Source organism: Agelaius phoeniceus, chromosome Z (genome assembly GCF_051311805.1).
Source record: "Agelaius phoeniceus isolate bAgePho1 chromosome Z, bAgePho1.hap1, whole genome shotgun sequence".
In the NCBI taxonomy this organism is placed as follows: domain Eukaryota; kingdom Metazoa; phylum Chordata; class Aves; order Passeriformes; family Icteridae; genus Agelaius; species Agelaius phoeniceus.
Genome location: NC_135303.1, coordinates 85,065,866 through 85,090,181, shown reverse-complemented (window position 1 = coordinate 85,090,181; position 24,316 = coordinate 85,065,866). Strand labels below are relative to the sequence as shown.

The following is a 24,316-nucleotide window of genomic DNA, read 5'->3' as shown; positions in this document are numbered from 1 at the left end:
AGACAAGCATCAGAAACTGGGATACATGGAATGTGTTGAAGGTCCTCTCTCCCCAGCCAAAGTGGTGTCACACCCCAAGTGCCCTTCATGCCTGGATGAGACAGGGATTCTTGGAGAGATCCTTTGCTGCAGAGCCACAGCAGCAAGAGACCTGACAGCTCACAGCCAGCCTTGGAAGAGCAACAGCAGGTACCTGCTGCCAGGCTCTTCCTGCCAGGGCAGAGACACTGCCAAACCCATTTCTTCCATTAACAGAGCTAAGAGGTGTTAAGCATGAAGAGCAGCCCTATCCACAGCAGGGGAACACTCACACAGATGGGCTCCACTGGAGCACAGAGAGCTCACACAGCACCAGACATGGGTTTTGACAGTGACAGCACCACACAAAGGAACTGCCAGGACCTTGCTAGAGTTTTGTGGGATTTTTATTAATTTTTTTTATTATTTTTTGTGGGGTTTTATTTTTTTTTTAATACAGGCTAGCGTTGTACCCTTGCTAAAGCTGCTGATTCTGCCACATAAACTAGAACAGAAATTTCTCAGAAATTAAGTTCCCCTCCTTGTTAATTCACTGTCTGCCTCCCAACTGAACATCGCTCTGGATTTGTGTTTGCAGAAAACATTCCCTGTACAAAGTCTGACGTGCAGCTACACTGTTCTGACTGAGGAATGAAGAAGCCAAGAGTCCACTGAACATTGGATTTTTTCCTGTACAACGTGGCCTGGTGTGGAGTTTGGTCCACTGAGGGCAGCGAGTTAACCGTAGAGATCGTCGTCATTGTCTTCGCTGTACACGTTGCCCCCGCTGCCACCTCCTGTGCCTTGGCTTGGGCCGGCGCCGCCCTGGTTGCCTGAGGGGAACCTGCATGCAGCAGTGCAGGACAGGAGAGAAGAGAAGCTGTTCAAAAACCTCCTTGCAGCTCAGGGCCATACCCTCCCTCTGTGCCAAACCCCAGTGACAACCAAGAAGGAATGGGATTAAGACTTAGGGAAGGACAAAGAGCTCATGGCTGCTGGCTGTAAAATCTCGCTTGAGGTAGAGGAAAAAAGGGACTTTGAATGCACCAACAGAGCAGCTACAACCAACCTGCAGCACAGCCTACACCCGCCACGCCGTGTCTTGGTGCTCTATGCTCAAGGCTGAATGGGAATGCACAGTGCAAAAGAGTTTTGCTGCCCAGAACCCATCAGAAAGCTGCCCCAGTGCTGTGCTCGGGGGCTGGCTGAGCCATACTGCGCAGCCCTCACACCCCACAGGTACCTGAAGCTGCCAAAGCCACGGCTCTGCTGTAGGGTCTGTGCAAACATCTCGTATTTCCTGATGTCGTTGTCACTGACAGAGCGGCGGGCAAAGCGCATGGCCTCCTCAAAGTGATCCCTGCGGATCTCGGGAACAGGATCGTCCTCCTCCACCTCCTGCAGCAGGACAGAGGGACCAGGTGAGCTGTGTGCCCAAGCTCTACGGGTCCAAGAGCTGCTCACAGCTTCCCTCCAGGTTAGGAGGCTCCCAACACCCTCCATGGCGGGGGCTGGAGAGGTGTGCATGAGTCAGGGCTGCAGAAGGCATCTCCTGAGCAATGCTGACCATGAGGCATCCCAGGAGGGTCCTCAACCTCCCACAAGAAGAGTACAAAGTGCTCCAGCTCCACGCTCTGCACAAGAGCCCACTCATCCCCGAGGATGACAGAGGAACACATCACACCTCAGGCATGTGGGATGGGAGAGCTCGGTGTACCACTCACCATGGCAGAAGGGTTGGTTTGCCTCTCACGCTCTCGCCTGATCTCGCTCTCGATGGATTCGCGGATGGCCAGTTTGCAGGCACGCTGGCAAATTTCTGTCAGGTCAGCCCCTGAGAAGCCATTGGTCATCTTCGCCAGGAAATCCAGGTCAACATCCTAGAGAAAAATAAAGAGAGGCCATTCCTTTACACCTCATATCCCCAAGTGACAGAGAGGTATCTTTAGATCCCAGGGTATCAAGGTGCTGTCTTAACTATGGCCAATTTTGGAAAGATCAGCTGTTGAGATTCTCGTTTTCAGGAAAAGTTAACAACATACGAAAGCAGGCTACACTCCTCACACCCACCAAGAATCCACAAAGTGGCTGTAAATGCCTCTGCACTTACAGATTTAGGGTATGACTTGCTCAGGTCTCAGCACGAGGAGTCAAGCAAAACACCATCAGACTGGAAATAGAGATGGGGCACAAGCAGACCAAGACAGCCGACCTCCTCCTCTCCTCCCCCTCAGTTGAGAGGGTATTACTGCAACCTTCTTTGAAACTAAATAGGTAAGCTTGGCATAAAAAAGCTTGGGCTCCACTTCATGTCTGTTTTTCTTTGATTAACTCTCAGCTGCATTACTGCCTCTTCCCAGGCAAGGGACACAGCTCTTGTCTATGACAGGGCTCAGCAACAACTCACTGCAACTGCTCCTCTTCAATTTGTATTTCACACTTGTGTGTTCTACACTTTTTTTTTTTCCCCAGAGTGCAAGAATCTTTTCCACCTCACCAAAATAGGCTTTTCTGATCCCGCACCATGAGCAGAACCCCATTATGTGACAAAGAGCTGCTGTGTCTGCAGACCAATTTCTGGCTTTACTGACACCTGACCTCAGAGCTCCAGCTTCCTCTACCATGCTACTACATGGATGAGCCTCCAGACCTCGGTGCTGTCCACACCTTGTGACGAACACAAGCAGCACACAGCAAACCCAAGCCAGAAGCAGCGAGGGTGCAGATTCTACCTTTGCAACTGGTGATTTCCTCAGATTGGCTTTAAGGATTGCAACCCTGGACTTCTCGTCAGGCAGGGGGATGTAGATGAGCTGATCCAGGCGGCCAGGGCGCAGGATGGCTGGGTCAATGATGTCTGGCCTGTTGGTGGCACCGATGATGAAGACGTTTTTCTTGGTGGACATGCCATCCATCTCAGTCAGGATCTGGTTGATGACACGATCTGCAGCACCGCCGCCGTCACCGATATTCCCGCCTCGGGCCTTGGCGATGGAGTCCAGCTCATCAAAGAAGAGCACGCATGGGGCTGCTTGACGAGCCTGCAAAAAGCAGTGGGCACCATTATTCCATGCTAATACTGCCCAACAAGGAGCATGCTGACTCCACACTAAGCCTTCCTCACCATTAACACAGCTCAAGAGAAACAGAAGCTCTTCACGAGCTTGGAAGAGCTGCTCCAGAGCAGTCTCTTGCCACACGACCCCTCCATTAAATTCTCCTGAACAACAAGTTGGATTTCCCTGAAGTGGGAACATTGTGAACTAGGCAGAAAAGCAGTAACTCCAATGCCTAGAGTGAAAAATGGAGCCATTTTGCTGGACTAGAACTCTCTCTGCAAGACCAGAAGATGTCAGCTGGTTATTCAGGCACTGAAGCAGGTGAGATATATCCAATGGAAAGGAGAAATCCAATTGCTGTCTTCAGCTACCTAATGTGTAGTTATGGGGAGTTGGATCTTTCTTCACAGTGTGCAGTGAAAGGAGGAAAGACCACAGGCACAAGGAGGTGCCTGCTGCAGCCCTCACTCATGCACACCTCTCCAGCCCCTAGCCTGGAGGGTGTTGGGAGTCTCCTGTCCTGGAGACACAGCTGTGAGCAGCTGAGAAAATTCCAGTAAGAAATAAGGAAGAAATTGGTCACAATAAGAGCACTCCAACACCAGCACACAGGCCCAGAGAGGTCAGGGATTCTCCACCCTTCACACATGCCCAGAACTCAATGCACTTAACTGATGAAATTTCAAAGTTACCTCCCTACTCTGGACAACCCGCTGAACTAAACAGTCTCTGAGGTTCTCTTCCACCTCGATTTTTCTCCACTCTCCTGCCAACTTTTTTCTAATACACCACAAGAGCAAAGATTCACAGGATAATCCATGCAGACACCTTCTGGGACAGGAGAAGACACTATGGGACAACTGAGCAGGAGTGAGCTCCTTTCTAAACTGTGTATATTGCAGGGCAAGAACCCATAGGATATTCTGAAAATCTGTAGATGATGACAGTTAATGAGGTGCTAATCAAAGTTCCCAGGGGGGAGGAACATACATGTGCCCTCCTAACCATAGCCTCTGCCAAAGGCACTGGGGAATTTATCACCCTCTACTGACAGATGCCAACTGCAGTCAGGGAAAAGAGTTTTAAGAGCTATGTTGCTCAAGAGGATTAATTCCAATACCAGGGAAGAACTCCTGCTCTCAGTGCAAGTGGGGAAAACACAGAAGACACAAAGAAGAACCAGTAAGACAGATGCAGTGGAGACAAAGTTCTGGGGATACCTCAGCACAAAGACAGCACAGAGAACAGGAGAAACACTTACCTTGTCAAAGATCTCACGCACGTTGGCTTCAGACTCACCAAACCACATGGTGAGCAATTCTGGCCCCTTGATGGAAATGAAGTTTGCCTGGCACTCATTAGCAATGGCTTTGGCCAGCAGTGTCTTACCACAGCCAGGTGGCCCATAGAACAGAACCCCTTTTGATGGGGTCATGCCAAATTTGAGGAACTTGTCTGGATGCTCCACAGGATACTGAAAGAGAACAAAACAAAAACCTCCCATGATGAGCCACAGCAGGCTACCTTGGAAGTACAGAATGGTTTGCACGTCAAGGGAGCTTCAAAAGATCATCCAATCCAAGTCCTATGCTACAAGAAGGGACACACTTCTCTGAGTCAGTTTTGGTTCTACCAGAAGCACTAAGATTTCTGGTGGATTAAACACAAGATCCTGCCAGGTGCCACTGCAGTTTTTAAGTGGACACTGCCTTGGAAAGGTGCGTAAAAAACCTATTTATCTCTAGGAACTAACTACAGTTCAGTACTTTCCCAAGTACCAGTTCAGTACTTTCCAGCACACTTCACCTCAGCTTCACTCTGCCCTGCAGAAGCAAAAGGGAACAGCTCATTACCTAACCTATTTGCTCTGCTCTCCAGAGACAGCAAGGTGTCTGATGTGAGCCTTTATCCTCAGCAACGAGGTCATATACAAGACAGGTGATGATTTTAACATCAGAAAGTTAGACTAAAATTTTAGATTCTTTTATTCACAGACAGGATGTTTCTACAGTGCCAGCTGAAAGCAGGAATGTACCCAATCCAAACTGCCAGTGCAGACACCTGGAGTTTCCACAGATAATTTGCAACATTTTGTTCTGTTCTTTCCTTTTGTAGAGGGCTTCACAATTACTTCTTACCTGTTTCTGTGCTAAGGCTGATGGGGAGCCCTTCAGAAGCTCTCTGTATGAGCACCTTCATCCACTGCCTGGCAGATACAGCTACCACATAGGATGATTCTCAGCAGTGGTCCCACTGCTGGTCTCCACTTAAGAGGCAGAACTGTGGCTGTTTATGCATGTTGCACAACACCCACATAAAATGCCACCGCAGACTCAGCTCAGGAAAACATAATGCTGCTTCCCAGCGCCTTCCTCCCCAAGTTCACCAAGATGGAACAGCATGGTATTTACAGTCCATTAGAATAAATGCCATAAAGCCTCTGCATTTACTGTGTTTGCAGCCCAAACAAGAAACTAAGATATTCTAGATTTTATTATTGTATTTTAAGCTGGCTAAGTAAAAAATCTGTTGTAAAGCTTACCTGTACAAGCTCCTGGAGTTCCCTCTTTACATCTTCTAGGCCACCAATATCTTCCCAGGTAACTTGTGGCACCTCCACCACAGTCTCCCGAAGAGCAGAAGGGTTGCTCTGGCTCAGAGCCCACTGTTGTGAGAAGAAACAGTATTATATGAATTCTAACATGTTACACTCTCTTGCCTCAGAGAGGCAATTAATTGCACCCATAAGAACATGGGGCACTCCTGCATTACCCTGAAGTCATCCATGGTCACTGCCAGAGAGTTCATCACTTCAGCATCGATGGTTTCGTCTTCTAGGTCTATGAGATCCATCTTCTTTCTGATTGCCTGAAGAGCAGCTTCTGAGCAAAGAGCAGCCAAGTCAGCACCAACATGGCCATGGGTCTCGTTTGCCACCTGAAAGCAGAGCACTGACCATGACTCACAGGGATACAAGCAAGGGCAACACATGCATCCCGAACTGGGAAGGGAGGAGAGCAACGTCGGGGCTTTGCTGCACGTTCAAGTGCTAACACTCAGGCAAAGACACTGTGCCTTCTACTGCCTACTAGAGATCCAATCTGCATCTGGAATTTCGAAAGGTAACTCTGAGAACTGCAGTTCTTCATTCAGGACAGAGATGACAGGAACCATCCAGCTTGCAGGTGGTACAGTGACACCACAATGCTCACCCAGCTGTGTGTGAGCTTTTTCAGGGCTGCTGTACTTTTAATGGCAATGACATAGCAAACAAACCCAGGATGATAGTGGCAAGGCACTTCCAGATTGGAATGATACATATTTGTTTCACTTAGCCATGCCATTCCTAACTAGTGAGTGAGGACTTTTGGTCACAGGTAAACTGGTCAGAAGGAATCCCAGGGATCACCCATTCATGCAGTTCCAGGCTGTCCTAATTGAGCCACTCCACTTGTACAATCAAGCCTTAACAATACTTCCACTATGAAACAGAACACTGGAAACGAGACAAGCTTTCCTAATGGCACACTACTCACCTGCTCCAGATCCACATCATCAGCCAGTTTCATATTTTTTGTGTGGATCTGCAGGATCTCCAGGCGCCCAGTGGCATCAGGGATACCAATATCTACCTCTCTGTCAAAACGACCTGGGGAGCACAAGCACACATTGAGCTGCTGATTCTGCACACCACAGGAGTTGCTGCCTTCCTCTGACTGAGCAAGGTGATGTTTTCCACAAAGTATCAGAAAATGACAGAGTTTTGGGTTTGCCTGCAACATCTATCAGCACAGTAGAAGAGACAGATCGGAGAAGGAGGAAAAGTATTAGGCATTTAGGGAAAGTGAGACTACTGTGAGACTAACAGTAAGACCTTGGGATTATACAGTACAGAGGATTGCACATGTAGTAACTTCTTCTGAGCTGCATTTTTGGGAAATAAGCTTCACTGAACCAACATACCATGAGACATTTTTATTTCTACCTGCGTGTCCTTGTTACAAGAGTCCAAAAATACTGAGAGATTTAATTTTTTAGAACTTTCACAGCACTACCCAAGTGGTGAAATACATGAGGAAAACAGGACATCACTGCAATATTCACTAAGATGTGTACACCTCTACTTTTTCCTCCAGCCACAGCTGTGCTTTCAAATGGCTCACTACACATTTAAGAGGCCCCCTGCACAGTTGATAGGTTTGCTATTACAGACTCTATCAACTGGTCACACACCAGATATTCATGTTTTGAAGACCTGAATCTCAGAAACTACTGTACTGTTCATTAATAAAAGAAACCCAAATGAGGTAATTCACAGCCTTCTGCAATCTAATGCATGAACGTCCCCTAAGGCATTTCCTCCTTAAGTGTGTCCTGAAATAGCTTCACCTAATACAGGCTAGCACACTTTTCCCCCTTCAAAGTATTATTTCTACACATTCTCACCTAACATGGCACAGAAAACGACATCAAAGGCTCCAAGCCCGGAAAATAATTTCTAGCAAGGAGCTGGAGACAAGTTAATAGTTTATGTAACACATGTGCAGCACGACTTCCTGCTCAATCCTTAGGGGCCCCTGAAGCATGGCCTGTCACAAAGTGTGTGACACACAGGGAAGAGGGGGCAGGGGTGGTTACCGAATCTCCGGAGCGCTGGGTCGATGCTGTTGGGTCTGTTGGTGGCCGCCATCACGATCACGTGTGCCCTCTGCTTCAGCCCGTCCATGAGGGTCAGCAGCTGAGACACGATGCGACGTTCCACCTCCCCGTGGGTCTGTGGGGACAGAGAGCAGCGCTGGCACCAACAGCTCTACAAGGAGCATGGCAGCCAGCACTGCATGGGAGCCGGCAGATACAGCAGCCACAGCATGGTAACAGATGTCCTGAGCTGTATCTAACCCTCCTGGTGTCCAACTGAATTCAGGTGTTAAAAAAATGCTGCTTTACTCTGTAGTGAAATGCAGAGACTCATGCCAGCTGCTTCCAAAAAAAAAGGACATGCTAATTTACCTCCTACAGGCTCTCTTTACCTTCTCTCTCTTAGGAGCAATGGCATCCAATTCATCAATGAAGATGATGGCAGGAGCATTCTTCTCTGCTTCTTCAAAGGCTTTCCTCAGGTTGCTCTCAGACTCACCAGCCAGCTTGCTCATGATCTCAGGACCTAAAAAACAGCAATGCTGTGCCACTCAGAAGAGAGGCAGCTAGCCCCAAAAACACACAGCTGAATATTTTTAGTACAACATCCACATGGGACAAGCTATATTTCAAGCCAAAGCAAATACTATCAATCAAATTCACTAAATCTGCAGCTGAAAGGCAGGACCAGCATGCAGAATTAGTTTCTATCATTATTTTGGTGTTTCCAGTTTACTCTAAGAGAATGCAGCACTAGACAATGAGCTACCTTTAGCTGGCTCTTTCCTTACCCTATTTCACACTTGGTGAGCTTCTCTGTAATGTACCACCACACACAGTTAATGCCAGTCCTAGCTTGCAAGAGAAGCAATCAAATTATAAGGTGATGAATTACCAGGATAGGGAAGGAAAAAGCTCTATGAAGCCATCTTTAGCTTACATTACACACGTATACATTTACCTCTTTATGATCCTATAAACTAGTTTAAAAAAGTCAAAACAACCAACAACAAACGAACAAAACCACAATCCCCATCTCCTCTCAAAGGTTAAATACAAAATTGAAGTGTGTAACCACACTGATCCCAAATGGATGGACAGCATTCCCCTGACATCTACAACTGCTGAACACTAGTGCAGGTTTAGAGATGTATCCTGTTTTTACAGAGTTTGCTGCCATGCTGGTGGCAGTGGTAATGAAGAGAAAATATGCTTCTGAAGGATCCAAGAAAAATAAACCTGGCCCTCAGGCACACACAGCTGCCAGCTGCAGAGACACAGGTGTGGGCAGGTGCTCTGAGTATTTCATTACAGGTAACTCACCAGTTATCAGCTCTGTCTGCAGCACTGCCTGCAGCTCCAGACTGGGGCAGCAGGCAGCAAATCCACAGCTAACTCTGACAGTGTTATTTTCATTATGCAATAGATGTACAGGCATCTGAAGAAACGGCTGGTGCATTAGCATTCAGTGACAGCTTCCACACACTTGAGGAAGTATATGACAGGGTGACATGTGGCTAAAATTAGCCCATTTACATCCACTCTCTTGAGATAAAAGCAAGTCCCTAATCCTACTGCCGGTCACTGCTGTGCTGTGTTATGCTGTCACATGATTGAAATTGCAGAAGAAAAGCTGCATTCCTTCAGTAAAAATGCTCTCTTATTCCAGCACTGACTAAAATGGGACAGAGAAGCAGTGTGGAAAATTCAGAATCTAGTCCTTACTAGGTATCAACCAGTATCCACCTCAAGTGCTACAGGTGAGACTTATCAATAGGAGTTCTGTCACTTGTAGCTAGGTTCAAAGGATCTCAATATAGTTTTCAGGGAAGTTCCTTCCAAATAACATACTGTGAAACAAAAGAGGTCTTTGTGCTTTACTTGAGGGGAAAGAGGAATCCAGAGCAGCAGTTTCTTTTCTGAACAGAACATGATGGGAGCAAAGCCAGAAGCCGTGCCAGTTCTCCCTTCACAAATGGACAGACGGACATCAAATCCCTGTGAGCACAATCTTCCAAGCACTCTGCTACAACACAATCAAGCTTCAGGGAAGTGCCACTACACATACTTCCACACAAAGGGCTTCCAAGTGTCCCCAGAGGCACGCTTGAAAGAGGTAAGGAAGGATGTCAGGAAGACAATGTGGCCCTACAAGCCCTGTTAACACCATTCCTTACCATAAGATGCACACAGCAGACCTGGGGCCAAAGCAGCCACAAAACTTACCATTGATCAGGAAGAAGAAAGCCCCTGTTTCGTTGGCCACCGCTCGGGCAATCAGTGTTTTACCAGTGCCAGGTGGACCATACAGCAGGATCCCACGTGGAGGCTGAGGACAAAGGCAAGGGACTTAGGTTATGAATATCTCACTGCTTAAGCAGCTTCACAGTGAATTTGTAAGCATTTGATAATGCCAGTCTGAAATTGTGATGCAAACTCATGCAACAGCTGCCATGTCAGCACTGCTATCAACACCCCTTACTACTTCACACAACACACAACAAAAACCTTGCCAGTAACTGGCAGCGCTGATTCAAAGCATCACTCTGCTTTACAAGCTGCCAGTGTTTCAGTCTGTGTCCAGAACACGTACGCAAATACCTTCCAAAGACTAGCATTAAAAAAACCAAAGACCCACATCACGAATTCCTTATTCCCCTCTCCAGTATCTCCTAAATCTCTGTCATGGAGAGACATCTCCCAGGGCAAGCCCACTTATCCACCTGCATGTGGGGACCTACCTTCACCCCTATGGCCTTGAAGAGAGCAGGGTGTCGGAGGGGAAGCTCCACCATCTCCTTGATTTGAGCCAGCTGCTTCCGGCAGCCACCAATGTCATCATAGCCCACCTCGTTCAGTGACTCCTCTTCATCCTGCCCAGGAGGAAACACATCAAACACCTGAGTGAAAACAATAGCTCAACAACCCCTCCCAGTCTAGAGAAGCCAGGAGTATGGCTTTTTAGACATTTCTTGCCTGTCTTGAGATTCTCCCTTTCAAGTCTTCCTGATGTCTTCTATAATTGTTTCTTAGCTCTGTCTTCCCAGACATATAAAGAGAATTGCCTGCACGTACTCAGACTTCACTGAAGCCCACCCTCTGGAATGACAGCCTCTGCTGCCAGGTTCCCTACAGACTCTAACACAAAACAAGCTCTGTGACTCTTTGATGGGGCTAATGGAAGTAACAAGAGACAATGTCAGTATAAAATATACTTACTCCTTAGAGTCAATGCTATCTATTTGGCATATCCTAGCTGCCAGTTACTCAGGTGCAGTGTTACCTTTTGAGACTGACTCCAATTAGCAGAGAATGTTAAGGTCCACACATATGGATATGATCATACCAACTCTTCCCTCACAATATCCATCCATTCTTCTGTCCAAACCCTTACTGGCCTCAGTTATTTAGGCCACATGAAAATAATAACATAGCCTAGAATCTCAGAGAGACTCAGTTCAAGTCCCACTTGTTTCAAGCAGGGGCTGGACCTAAGCACTGAAGGTCTCAATATCAGAGATTTCTGCCCTCTCTGGGCTCTGCTCCAAGAATGGGGGAAACATTTTTCCAAGTATCTACTGGGAATTTCCCTTGATCCAGCTTGTATTAGTGTGTCAGTCATGTCCCTGGGCACAGCTCTCAGAAGAAGCCTGGTTATCTATCCCTTCCCATCAGGCAGTTGCCAGTAGGCCTTTGCCTTCACTTCTCCAGGCTGCATCATGCCATGATCCCAGTCTCTCCTCCTTCATTCTTGACCACCAGCTCCTCATAGTTTTTGTGGCCTAGGCTGAACTTACTCCTGTCCATCTCTGCTGTGGCCTGAAGAGGTCAAGTGGGATGCATGGAGTGCCCAGCTGCAGTCTCACAAGGGTCACAGAGATGTTTTTCAGAAGGCAGCTTACAACAAACCAGCACTCACACTATTTGCAGGCAGAAAAAGGTACTTATTCTATGAAGTATGCACCCACCTCAGCTCATTTCCCTCACATTTCCTACTCTGTACAGTGAGGTTGCCAAAACCTGTCAGACAAGCCCCTCAGGAAGCCACAAGGTTGCAACACTCAAGGCTAGACACCTTAATGAACTGGGGAATTTTTATTTTTTTAATGTAAACCATTTGAGGATTTCAAATTTCTCTCGGAAAAAGTGTCCATTACTTTCTTTTCACATGCCATGAAATTTAGCACCATTGTAAGCTCTCTCTGCTATGGATCAAGGGAACACTGGAATCAAAAGATGCATCCAAGCACAGTGTGAAATATCTGGAAGCAGATGCAGAACAGCTGCTGCCAAAGCACAGCATCTCATCAGCAAACCTACCCCCTGGTGCTTTCAGCATATGAGGAAGACACTGGGTGTACCTTTCTCTGACTACCTTCAGCAGCAGCACATCTCCTGAAACCAGAGTTTCTGACCATTACAATCAGTAGATAAAATGTCAAAACAGGAACTGCAAACACTGCTGCCCTCAAGCACTGTCCCAGAAACAGGCTTTGGACAGAGGAGATCCAGCAGGAGCACCACGTGGCAGGGTTCTGCTCACCTCTCTTTTGATGGGCTCTCCCTCACAATGGATCACTGTGTCTGGAGCCACTATGCAGTACGGGCTTGGATCTGTCTCCACGACTTTGAACTCCACTGCACGCATCCCTCCACGCACCAGGAAGATGTCACCTGTAAAACCCCACACGTCAGTGGCCTGCTGCAACCCACATCTGCAAAATGATAACCCCTGTACAACCAGCAGCCCCAGAGTTCAAGGAAGTTGGTCACACAGGCAGACACTGTGGCCTTTATAACACTGCTTTGCATGTTAAACTAAGAACTGCATCCAATGCAACAGCATGAGCACTGTTTCGATTCTCAAATTTCTTCCAGTAAAAAACAGCAAACAATGGACAAGAATACCCTGCCCAAATACAAACCACAAAGGCAAGAAATCACTTTTTTTCCCATTCAGTTTCAATTTAACATTTTTAGAACATGCAAAAAGCCCTAACCCAATAAAAACTCATTTTGAATTTACTGTAACTAGTTGATACTAGTTATAACTGTTTGTCTCCAGAAGCAGAACAATATGCACTGTGACTCCTGGCTAACAGACCCTGGAAAACTTTGACTTGTGTCTATAGTATACTTCCATCTATGGTACATCCAAAGTGTTATGAACACAACCCCAAAAGTCTGCTTGGTTTTCTACTCACCTCCCAGTTATTCCTTAAATTACTCCAAATAATGAATTTACTCAGAGTGCCAACTGTTATTCATGTCTCAGTCTGATCTGGGATAGAGTTCATTTTCTCCCCAGTAGCTGTTTCAGTGCTGTGATTTGGATTCAGTTGAGAATAATGCTGATAACACACTGATGTTCCAGCTGTTGCTCAGCAGTGTTTACCCTAGCTCAAGCACTGCTCAGTTTCCCAGGCTCTGGCAGGGAGCAGGTGCACAAGAAAGCAGGAGGGGGCATGGCCAGGAGAGCTGACCCAAACTGCCCAAAGGGATATTCCGTGCTGTAGAACACCCTGCCCAGTGTATGAACTGTGGGGATTTCACAGGGAGACACCACACACTGATGAGGGACAGGCTGGGCATCATTCAGCAGGTGGTGAGCAACTATCTCAGGTGTCGTGCAACACCAGTCTTTTTTATCCCCCATGTTTCACCCCCCATCTATTCCATTACTATTATTATTATTATATTTTACTTTGTTTCAATAACAAAAATGTTTAACTCACAGGTCTCTCTTTTTTCCTGATCTGCTCCCCATCCCATGGCTGAGTGGGGAATGAGTAGCTATCTGATATTCAGTCACATGCTGGGATCAAAAGAAACAGTCCTTCTTGGCAGCCAGCACAGGGAAAAAGGGTTGGCATAACAACAGATCTGAGCAGAACATGTTAAGCTGAATTTGTTATATGCATTCAGTATATAATAGTAGCTGGTGATGGTGTTTATTTGTGCTTGTTCTCAGAGTGTGTTTTTAACACCTCACTCGGTGTGAGTGACCCCTGTGGGGAGGTTTACTGTCCTTGCTGCCTGGGCTAACGTGATCTTTCTGTTGTTCTTTGCAGTAGTGGCTTAGGATGAGATGGAGCCGCTGGTCCTGAGACAAATCTGAGGAGTGAACTGAGCACTGCTATCGGCTCTGTACTTCGGGAGCCATCCACTGGGAACCACTGGTAACTGCACCTCTCCTACATCTCCCTCCCGATGTCTTCCAATGCCAGGCTGATTACAGTAGCATTTGAGTATTTTAAAGATTTTTAACATCCTTTCAATACACCTGAAGCCAGGCTGGTTCTTATCACAGAATTTCCCGAGTTGGAAAGGGCCCATGGGGATCACTGAGTCCAACTCCAGGTCCTGCACAGGACAGGCCCAAGGATGACACCATGTGCCTGAGGGTATTGTCCAAATGCTTCTGGAATTCTGGCAAGCTTGGTGCTGTGAAACAGCACATCACTGAATGTGATTCAGGTCTTGTTTAAAGTTAATATGTTTAAGAACATCACCCAGAGGGGAAAGTGTCCAGGCCAGTGACTACCTATAACATTCTGAACTCCTGAACAAGTGTGGAATCCTGAAAACTAGTAAATATGTGGAAAAAGGTGTGCTGTCAGGCTGGCAGTTCCAGAGAGACACAAATCACTGCAATGTGCTGGGACCTCGCCCAGCACATTGGAAGCCTGTTCCATATTATATCATACTCTAAGAGGAAAAAAAAGTCTTTGGATCTGATGACAAAACATCAGGCACTGAGGCTACTCCATCCCAGGGAGAGGCAAAGCATGGTTTTCAGAGGGCGTACTGCACTCCTTATTGTGCAACACACTCTGGAAAACCAAATGATGCAATGGACTGCTCATGACGACATGGAGAGCAAAGGCTGGTGGGACCAGCAAACTTTGGGACATACATTTAGCAAAAGCTGCCTGGACTGTCCTTCCCCAACCAACACTTTTACATGCTGTAAAAGGAGACAAAGTTCCTGTAGTGCACATAAAAAATATGCTGGGATAAACAGTCTGGGTCACTGCTACCTGAGGCAAAGGCATGCATGATTCTGCTTTTCCACACATTGTTCTGCTTTTTCTCAAGGACCTGGGTGAACTTTGTGGGTGATGTGACTTGTGGGAGGATGGAAAAGCCCAGTGTATGGGTCAAGGTGATTTGATTTTAGGTGAGAGTAGGAAATTAACTAAATTGCATGATGATAATTGTTACATGACACTCATATGATTGCTTCTATGGCAGCTATATGCACATCACCACATTCAGCACCTCACAGCAGCTGACTCCACCACTCCACATGTGGTGATCTGAACCTCAGTCCCCTTCAATTACCACATTAATGAAGGATGGACTTTAATGAAACTGGATAAGCACAACATAAACCAAACCAATTGTTTAATATGCAGGCAACTCACCAATTACATCACATGGTAGCAACTTAGTTTAATGAGATTTTCTCCCAAGTTCCACCTGAGCCTTTCTGATGTTCTCCCATCTCATACAGCTAAAAGAAATTCAGGAGAACTACCAAATTGCTCTGCCAGCCTGCAGCAGCAATCACTCCTTCTGAAGATTATGGAAAATTTAAATCACCACTAGCAAAATCTCTCCCTACAGATGCTGGTCTAATGCCTCATGAAGATCTGTGCAAGATTCTAGAAATTCTCTGTATTTAGTCTCAGGACTAGCTCACACTTGGGGCCATGAGGACTTGAATGACAGGCATTATTACCTTTCCTGATAGGTCTGTAAGCTTCCAAGAAGTAGGGCTTGAGATAGACCTCAAACAGATTCCCTGTGATCCCTTCTACCGTGTCATCAATTGGCAGCACGTGGATACGTTTGCCATATTTCACATCTGGGCAAGGCTGGATGCTGCAGAAGAAGAAAACTCCAGTTAGTGCTGGACTTACACCTCAGTGTTACACCTGGACAAGAAAAGACATGCCCCTTCCCAGGAAAGAACATCCAAAGACTATCAAAAGCCTTGGTGAGACTTCCTACCCACACAGAAGTATTTCAGTGTGACAAGGCAAAAATCATACCCACCAAGAGCTAGTTTTCACAGCACACACTTGCCTTCACTCCTTTTAGCCCAGTCCAAGACCACTGGGGAATTTAATAGCTTCCTCCTAACCTTCTGCTCTTCTGCAGACCCCCTCTCCACATTCAGACATCTCTAATATAGCCTAAAGACCTGTGAGAGTCATGAGGCAGTTTTTATATCAACAAGCTACTGGAGAACCAGCTTCAAGGAACAGTGAGTTGGGGAAAACACTCCTTCCTTCCTCTCTCTCACTGCAGTGCCCAGAGTCCTATTGCTGACAAACCTGGATTCCAAGCAAAGGCTCTCACAGTACCGACCAGGGGTAAACACCTTTGCAGCAATGGGTAGGTCAGTCCCACTTCCTGAGGGCTGATGAGTAGGTTAAAGGCTGAAAGCCCTTTCCCCTTCTAAATACATGCTACAGTTATTTTGTATTGTAGCACAACAGCCTACTGTAGCAACAGCTCGGAGTATCCAGCTGTGGCAGAAACTGGCTTCACCAGCTAAGGAAAGCCAAGGAACTGCAGCTGACATATGTGATATGTGACTTTCATTAGACTCCTAAGGAATTCTTTTACTACGTGCATTACAGAGAGGACATAACAAAAGGGTAAAATACAAGGGAGACAGAAGGAAAATATTTGACACACCACATTGAGGGAGTGTTAGCACATTAATCTGGATTTTGGCAGAAACTGAGACACAGTAACACTATAAGCAGTTAAATATTGGCAAGAAAAATTTTGAGGGCAGGTGAGTGAAAATTCCCTGACCTCACAATGAATCAAGACAATTGGTAACACATTTGGGAGACTGAGAACCACTACAGACACAGAGCTAATAAAGAAGACGAGAGCATGGGCTGTCACACTACGAGAGACTCCAACAAGAATCTCACATCAGGTTAAAGTAAGAATTCACCTCTACTTTAAATCCAAAGACACAAAGCACCATTCTGAATCAATTACAGCGGTGTTTAAAACTTGCATTTTTAGAGGTAGAGGGATGGGTGCAACCGCCTCATTTCTCTCATCTACTAAGTTTGTATGAAAAACATTTTGCATTTAAAAATTAATACAGATATTACTTCAGAAAGTCTGGTGTCAGAACCAGGCTCTCATTTTCTCAGAGACAATGCTCAGGAGGACAAGAAGCTGTTAGCCCTCCCTTATTTAAACCTGCAAATCACTACTTATTATGTTCAGGAAATGCTCATGTGCTACCATTCTACCCACTCCCATCACAGAATAGGACCTATTAAGCAGAGATACGTATTTCCAAGTTTCAGTACTACTTTTAAGGTCCTTCCAATTCAAGTAATTTTATGATTCTACTTCCCACAAGGGCTGCACAACAAAATCCCTGCAACATTTTTTAAGCATTCCCAATTTAATAATGATTTTTACAACAAGAAATTGGAATATAAACATCCCTGGAGCATTTTTAATCTTGTTGTCTGTTCCACTTTTTTCTGGAATTCATTTTTAACAGGTTTTAACTTGTTTTTGCAAGAGGGCAGCTCAGATACTATGAGATAATGTGTGATGCTGCTAATGTCTTTCACAGGTAACACTGTGTCCTCACCTGATCACATCACCCAGGCGCACTCTCAGGTTGTTGCGAACAACCCTATTCATGCGAATCTTCTCATCTGAGCAGGTATCATCTGACAGAACAATGCACACTGCTTCTCTCCTCTTCTTTCCTTTGAGCAGGACAGTGTCTCCTCTGAACAGCTGCAGCTCATCCATCTTTGCCTGTAAACAGCAAAGCGTTAGAACAAGCTTTTGAAAAAACAGAAATTCAAGTACTTGAAGGGGAGTTACTTGACCTTGGAAATCACACCGTGGAAGTGATATACTAAATCCAGAGGACAGAGACTCTTACTACAGTAGTACAGAGCTAATCTTGAAACCAGAGGAAGGGCACAAGCTCAACTGAATCCTACAAACTGAGGCTCAAAAAGCATTTTGTCAAGGAGGAGTGTCAGGAAACAAGACAACCCTCCCTCAGTGGTAAAAGCCGTAGCTTCTGACATAAACACTTGTACTCATGTTGCAAAGTTACATTTCAAGTTAATAGACAGCAACAGCTTGCAAATTACTAGATTAAATGCTTTGCCCTCTACAGATGACGCACCTGGGACAGTGACACAACACTGTTGTCTTCATTGATGGCTTCGTCAACAATTAACCGATTGGGCCTGTTCTTCTGCTTCAGAATAGCAGTTGATAAGTCATCGGCTTTAGAGCTGGGAGAGAAAACACAGCTTATGAGCCTGCATGATACTGGCCCCGCCCAGCCACCCCTTCTTTTCATCTCCACTTTCTAAAAGTTTCTTTGTTGTCTTGTCTTTTAGAAACTCTACTTGTTTGTAGCACAAAGGAGAACATTACTTCCCCGGGACCAGTTGCACGAGTTGAAGGGAGGATGTTTTCTGTCAGTAAATGTAACTATGAGCTTCCAATGGATACAGCTATGAAGCTATCTATGAAAAGAAGTGGTCATTGAGATCTTGCTGACTGTAAGATGTTTCGCCTCAATGAATTAGTCAGACTCATCTGAAATCACACGTAACTGCTGCCAACAAAACAAAAGTTCAAGTCTATTTGGTGTCAAATCCCAGATAAATAGCAGCATTAAAGGACAATGCTGGGGCAACCCTGACAGGAAGAGCTGTAAGAGTGTAGCCTGTCAATGCCTGTTTGTTAAACCTAGCAAGCTGTAGAAATATTCAAGTGTTCACAGAAAATGATTTTGTGTTGGGGGTTTTTAACTGTTTTCCATAACGTCACAAAAGTCACTGCAGCTCTGGCCTATAATACCACCAAGAAATGCAAGAGATAATTCACTTCCCTTGACAAAATGGAGCAAGTAAAAGATCAAGGAAATGGAAAAAGGGCAGATAAACTGTTCTCCTTCAAAATCTAATACAGCAAATAATTCACTCTATGACAGAATATGAATTGGAACCAACTTATTCTAGAGGAGCTCTTGAAAGCTGTACATTAGCCACACACAACAGGGGTGCAGTGCTGTAGCTTCCCCCAGTGGGCTGACTACTTTCTCCAACTGTGTGGCTGTGCCAAGGTCAGATGAGAAAACCTTGCATAGTCTGACTTGATTCTGAAAGAAAATAAATGAAAACAAAGTCTTCCCCTGACCTAAGCAAGCAGCAAGCACTGGCAAAAGGTAGGGAGCTTTGTGGACAATGGGAGCAGCCATAACTTTGGCTCCATCTCACCCTTTTAGAGACAGAATGATCAGAAGAAACCAATCCTTGAGTGGAAATGGCAGCACTTGGCATGTTCACTGCATTTTTTAAGAGTCCATCAGAGAGGGGTGACATACCTATGGTGTGATGTTACCCAGGTCCCTCCCCACCTCAAGGCAGAGGCTTTTCCAAGACAGGCTATGCAGTGTTGGCTCCCTTCTCGGCCACGTAAAAGGGGAAACAATACCAAGCAGGCCTGTGAGAGCAGCCAGCTTGCTTTCAAAATGTTTTCAATCTTCCCTCAAACACTGGTAGCACAGGAAACATGTTGCAAACCAAGGCAACATGGACTTTCCTGGACTGCCAGCACTATTGAAAGTTACCCTTTTCCTCTCTTTATTAAAGACTGCAAGAGGTAAAAAGGACACAATAAAAGCTGCTGGATACATCCTGGAAAGGGCTCATGAATTCCACAATCAATCTAAAAATATGAGTCCTAAAAAGACTGCAATTTCCAGGAAAACTGAGAGAGCAGTAAGTAAACTGAACAAATACATTATCAGGGCAGATTATGGTTAAACAGTGCATAAAAACCAACAACCTACTTCTAAGGACTTTGCCTCCTCTTTAGCTTGTGGCCACTGGAAACTAACCCAGCAAAAATATTTCAGGATTTCAGCTAAGGGACACCAGGGAGACACAATACTCCTTATTTGGGTTATCCAGAGTGTGACTGTAACTCCTCCGTCTGCACACAAGATGTGAATCCCAAGGCCTTTTGATAAGAAACCACTGCCAGACTTCATCTATGTGAAATGTTGCTGAAACTAAGTGTCTGTCCCTTGGGATGCAAGGACTGCTATTACAGCCAAAAAACCAGCCTGAAATACCAGACCAAAAACCGTAGAGGAACTGGGTAACAACTGGAAGATTTTCAAGCAACACTCTACACAAAGCAAAAGCTGCAAAAGACTGGAGAGAAAGTTTGGACAGCACCGGACATGCAGCAGTGCAAAAGAACACAGCAAGAATCCACCTGGTTCTGCTAAGAGTGATCAAAAAGGACTGGAAGCATTAAAAATGGAATAAAAGTGTACAAGAAAGAGCATCCAGGGAGCTAAATGTGCAGGGTCAGCTTCAGCGCTCTGACCCGACAGGTCTGCAGAGGAAAAAACAAAGGTGCTACAAAATTACATGTCAGCTTGGCATGGAAATGATGTCATTTTTCCTACAGACAAGGGTAAAGTTTAGGCAGACAAGCACTACCCATCTTTCAGCAGCAATTTACAATATTGTTATCATCACCATTTGCCCTCACTGCATCTCTCCAGGGGTTCCTCATGCTGCAGCTGAAATAACAGGGCAAAAGAGATCTGTGCACCTCAACCACGCTCAGACAAACCCCAACAACTGTGGGAAGGAGAGCACAAACAGAAAATACCGAGCAGGAAAGCCTAACGTGTGTTGGGACTCTCTCCTGCCAGAAACTTTGGGAAAGGACAGGGACAGAAAGCCAACCCAGGTAATTTTTAAAGCTCCTTGATGAACTTCTGGTCAGAGACAGCCTGGTGGAAACCCTCCAAATCACCTCCCTGACCTACCCAGTTTGTCAGCTCCCTCACACGCCTTCCCTCTCACCCCTTTCTTTCCCTGACTTAGCAAAGAGACAAACTGAACACAGAACGTAGCTTCAGAGCTGTTTTGGAATTAAAAGGTAATTCAAGGTCTGTATTAAGGTGTCCCGCGACAGAAGCCAGAAGTGAGGACACAATAACCAGCACAGCAAATGGCCAAGCTTGCACATAAAGTGCAAGACATCTATAAAACTGAAGCAAAGATGTATTAACCCTAAAGGCCAAGCATGAACAGGCTCCCTCAGCCTCCTTTTCTCTCTCAGTAATGCAGTTCAACAGCCTCATTTCACACATGGCAGGACCAGGGGGACTTCCTACAGACTCACAGAATAACCTGAGCTGGAAGGGACCCATCAGGACTTTCAAGCCCAACTCCTGGCCCTGCATAGGACAGCCCTAACAATCACACCATGTACCTGAGATCATTGTCCAAATGCTTCCTGACCTCTGCCAGGCTTGGTGCTGTGACCACTTCCCGGGGGAGCCTGTTCCAGTGACTGACCACCTTCAGGATAAACCTTTTCCTGGTACCCAACCTCAGCCTCCCCTGACACAGCCTCATGGACTTAATTACACCAGTGGTGGTTTCTCTCCATGTCAGAGCTCCCCTTGTTCAACAACTGATAATGCCCAGAGGCATCACAGGGGAGGGTATGAAGAACAAGAGCAGAAAGTTGTTACCAATTAGTGATCCTTCTGAAAAAATTAACCAACCTCCAAAGCCCTGCTTAAAGTAAGGAAACAAGCTGTTTCCTTTCCTTCAAGCCCGTGCTAAAAATAAGGGAAAAGGCATTTCCCAGAATGATTCCAGCTGCAGTAATGAAAGTGAAATCAGCCATGTCTTCTGCACACTGACGTGATTTTTTTACCACCATCGTTGTGTAATCACTTCCCAGATAAAACCCGTGAGCAATTTCTTACCAATCTGAACATATGATTTACAGACTGAACTGCTTTTCCCAGGTAGGTATTAAAGAGAAAAGTCATAAAGCATTTTTATCCCCAGGTGAAGTGTCTGAGGTATGTGGTGACTACAGACACTGAAGTAAGACAACCAAGGGGGCAGTTTAGACACATTGTGGAGAAACCAAATTTTCAATACTGTTTCAGACAGGCTGGGAGAGGAAAACAGGGATCCCTTCAGAAATCACACTCCCTTAGCTTTTGGAATGCTACTTGCCACGCTGAGGCTCGGTTCAGCAAGATGGCTGCCAGCAGCTGTGACAAAAAATGGCATCTAAAAAGTAACCGTGTTCCAGCTGCAAACTAACTTTTTCTGGTATCCTGCGTGGGTGAGAAAAACTTTGCCGAAGTAGAAATACCTTTTTATAAACACTGTTAACCTCACCCAGCTGCGCAACAGGGGTCTGGGAATGTCACTTCCACTGCAGACACGGAATGCCTGGCACACCTCGCTTGAACTGACCCGGCAGGGCCAAGCAGTTTTAGATTACAGGAGTTGTTTAAAAAAGGGAAACCTACTCAAAGAACACCAAAATACACTAAATGGGACTAAAAGTGCCTCTAGCGAAGTCAAAAAGTCACTTTGAGTACTTCTAGATTGGGAAAACTTGTTTTTGGATTCTATTTTACTCCGCTCAAAATGCACGTGGGCTGAGTGCGGAGACTGTTACTCACTGCTGTGGAGCACGGAAGACGATCCTCAGCCTGTAACTGAGCACAGCCAACAAGAGTGAGGCAAGACACCCGAGACGGAAACACCGCCGACCGCCTCGGCCCTGCCCAGCACAACATGTCTGCCTCGGCTACCGCCGAGTCACTCGCCAGCCCCGGCTCCCGGGCCGCTGCGAGCAGAAGGAGCCCGGGACGGGGCTGGAAAACAAAGCGCTCCGTAGTTCAGGGCCCGGCGGGCGGGCGGCCCTAGGCCCAGCGGAGGCACGGCGGGAGGCCCGGCCCGGCCTCGCCCCCCCGCCATGACTCGACACTTCCCGGCCAGGCCCGGCCGTGGCGGGGCGGGCGGCGGGAAGCGGCTCATCCCCGTTCCGGGGCCGCTTTCGCCCGCCTGGGGCCCGCGGGCCGCCCCGGGTGAAGCGGGCAGGCCGGAGCGGGCCCAGGCCGCGGCGAGGCCTAGGCCGCGGAGAGGCGGCGGGGCCCGCACTTACTCAGATCCCGAGGCCATGGCGCTGCGGGGAGGGGGAGAGGGGCGGCGGACGGCGGCTCCTCGGGGCAGGCGGGGAGTCCGGAGGGTCGCGGGGGTCGCGGGTAGCGGGCGGAGGGGTTCGGGGCGTCCGCGCTGGTTGAGCCTCAGCGCCGACTCATCGGCGAAGGGAGCCCCGCCCACGCCGCCTCGCCTGCCTAGCAACAGCGTGCGCCGGCCAATCGGAAATTCCGGCCGGCCGCCGTCTCGGCCAATGGGAGAGAGTGAAAAAGAAAGACCGAGGGCTCCGCCTGAGCCGCGCCCCTCTGTGTGCCCTGGCCAATCGTCACCAGCCAGGCGCCACTTTGTGCAGCCAATCGCAGCGCGGCTCACCCTTCGAGCGACAGCTGCCGCGAGGCCAATGGCGAAGAGCCACCGACGGGAACATGCGGGAGGGAAGTCCCGCCTTCACAGCCGCCGCTGATTGGGCGGCTTCCGAGGGCACGGCCAATCGGAAGGGGCGTAGTGCGCACGCGCACCTGTTCCCGCCATTCAGGGCAGCCTCGTTCCTGCTCGTGGTGGGGAAATGGTCGCGGCCTCGGTGGAGGCGGGGGGTGGGCCGTGCCCGCCTTGGCCCGGCAGCGACCTCCAGGCCACGCTGCTCAGAGCCCTATCCAGCCCACCCTCGAAGGCTCACAGCGAGCTAGGGGCAGCCACAGCTTTTCTGGGCAGCCTTTGCAGGGCCTCAGCACCCTCACAGGGAAAAATTTCTTCCTAATACCGCATCTGACCGTGTCCTTTGTTAGTTCAAAACAGTTATCCCTCATCCAGCCAGTTTTATGTCATTGCCAAAAGCCCCTCTCCAGCGCTCCTGGGGCCCCTTGAAGGCATAGAAATCCTGGGGCCTTTTCCAGGCTGAACAATCCCAGCTCCCTCAGCCTTTCCTCAAAGCAGAGCTGCTCTATCCCTCTGATCCCCTTGGTGGCCTCCTCTGGGCTCTCTCCAGTAGGTTCCTGTCCCTCCTGTGTTGGGAGCCCAGGGCTGGATGCAGTGCTCCAGGTGGGTCTCAGCAGAGCAGGGCAGAGGGGCAGAAACCCCTCCCTGCCCTGCTGCCCACGGGGCTCTGGATGCAGCCCAGGATATGCCAAGGTTTTTCTGAAGGAATTACAGGTCAGAGCCCACCCAAAGCCCCTCTCTGTCCCAGCATTCACAGGAGGCTGCAGCAGCTCCTACCTTGCTGTCATGCCCTCTTTTTTCTCCCCTTACACCTTGGCCTTGCAGATCCCAAGCACTCCTTCCCTCTTGTGGGAGGGAAGGCTTGCCAAAGGCTTGGATAACGGGGTCAGGGGACCTTCCTCATCCAAAAAAATCTCCACCAGACACGGGGCAGGGACATGTGCTCCTTCACCCCTGAGGGTGAGGGGCCTGGAGCTGTCGCATTGGCACAGACCCTCAGGGCCACAGGGGACACGTAGGTGTAGGTCTGCACTAGTGCAGCATTGTGAATTTCAGACCTCTGAGCTGCATACCTCAGACAGAACCACTTCTCTGGGCTCCAAACCACAGTAACCAAGCAAAAAGCTGGTACACAAAGCA

General features: G+C 47.5%; 1 protein-coding gene across 1 annotated transcript; it reads right to left on the bottom strand.

Moving 5' to 3' along the window:
- Window positions 1-407: 407 nt before the first annotated feature.
- On the bottom strand, window positions 408-22,931 carry VCP (valosin containing protein). The gene is made up of 17 exons (XM_054651989.2): window positions 22,746-22,931; window positions 17,914-18,025; window positions 17,359-17,531; window positions 15,460-15,602; window positions 12,259-12,389; window positions 10,457-10,588; window positions 9,942-10,044; window positions 8,108-8,241; window positions 7,716-7,851; window positions 6,614-6,726; window positions 5,850-6,014; window positions 5,620-5,742; window positions 4,339-4,551; window positions 2,751-3,059; window positions 1,743-1,898; window positions 1,262-1,416; window positions 408-862 (listed from the first exon to the last, which is right to left on the bottom strand). The coding sequence occupies exons 1-17, from the start codon at window positions 22,760-22,762 to the stop codon at window positions 757-759; spliced, it is 2,421 nt and encodes an 806-aa protein (XP_054507964.1). The 5' UTR covers window positions 22,763-22,931; the 3' UTR covers window positions 408-756.
- Between the last annotated feature and the right edge of the window lie 1,385 nt (window positions 22,932-24,316).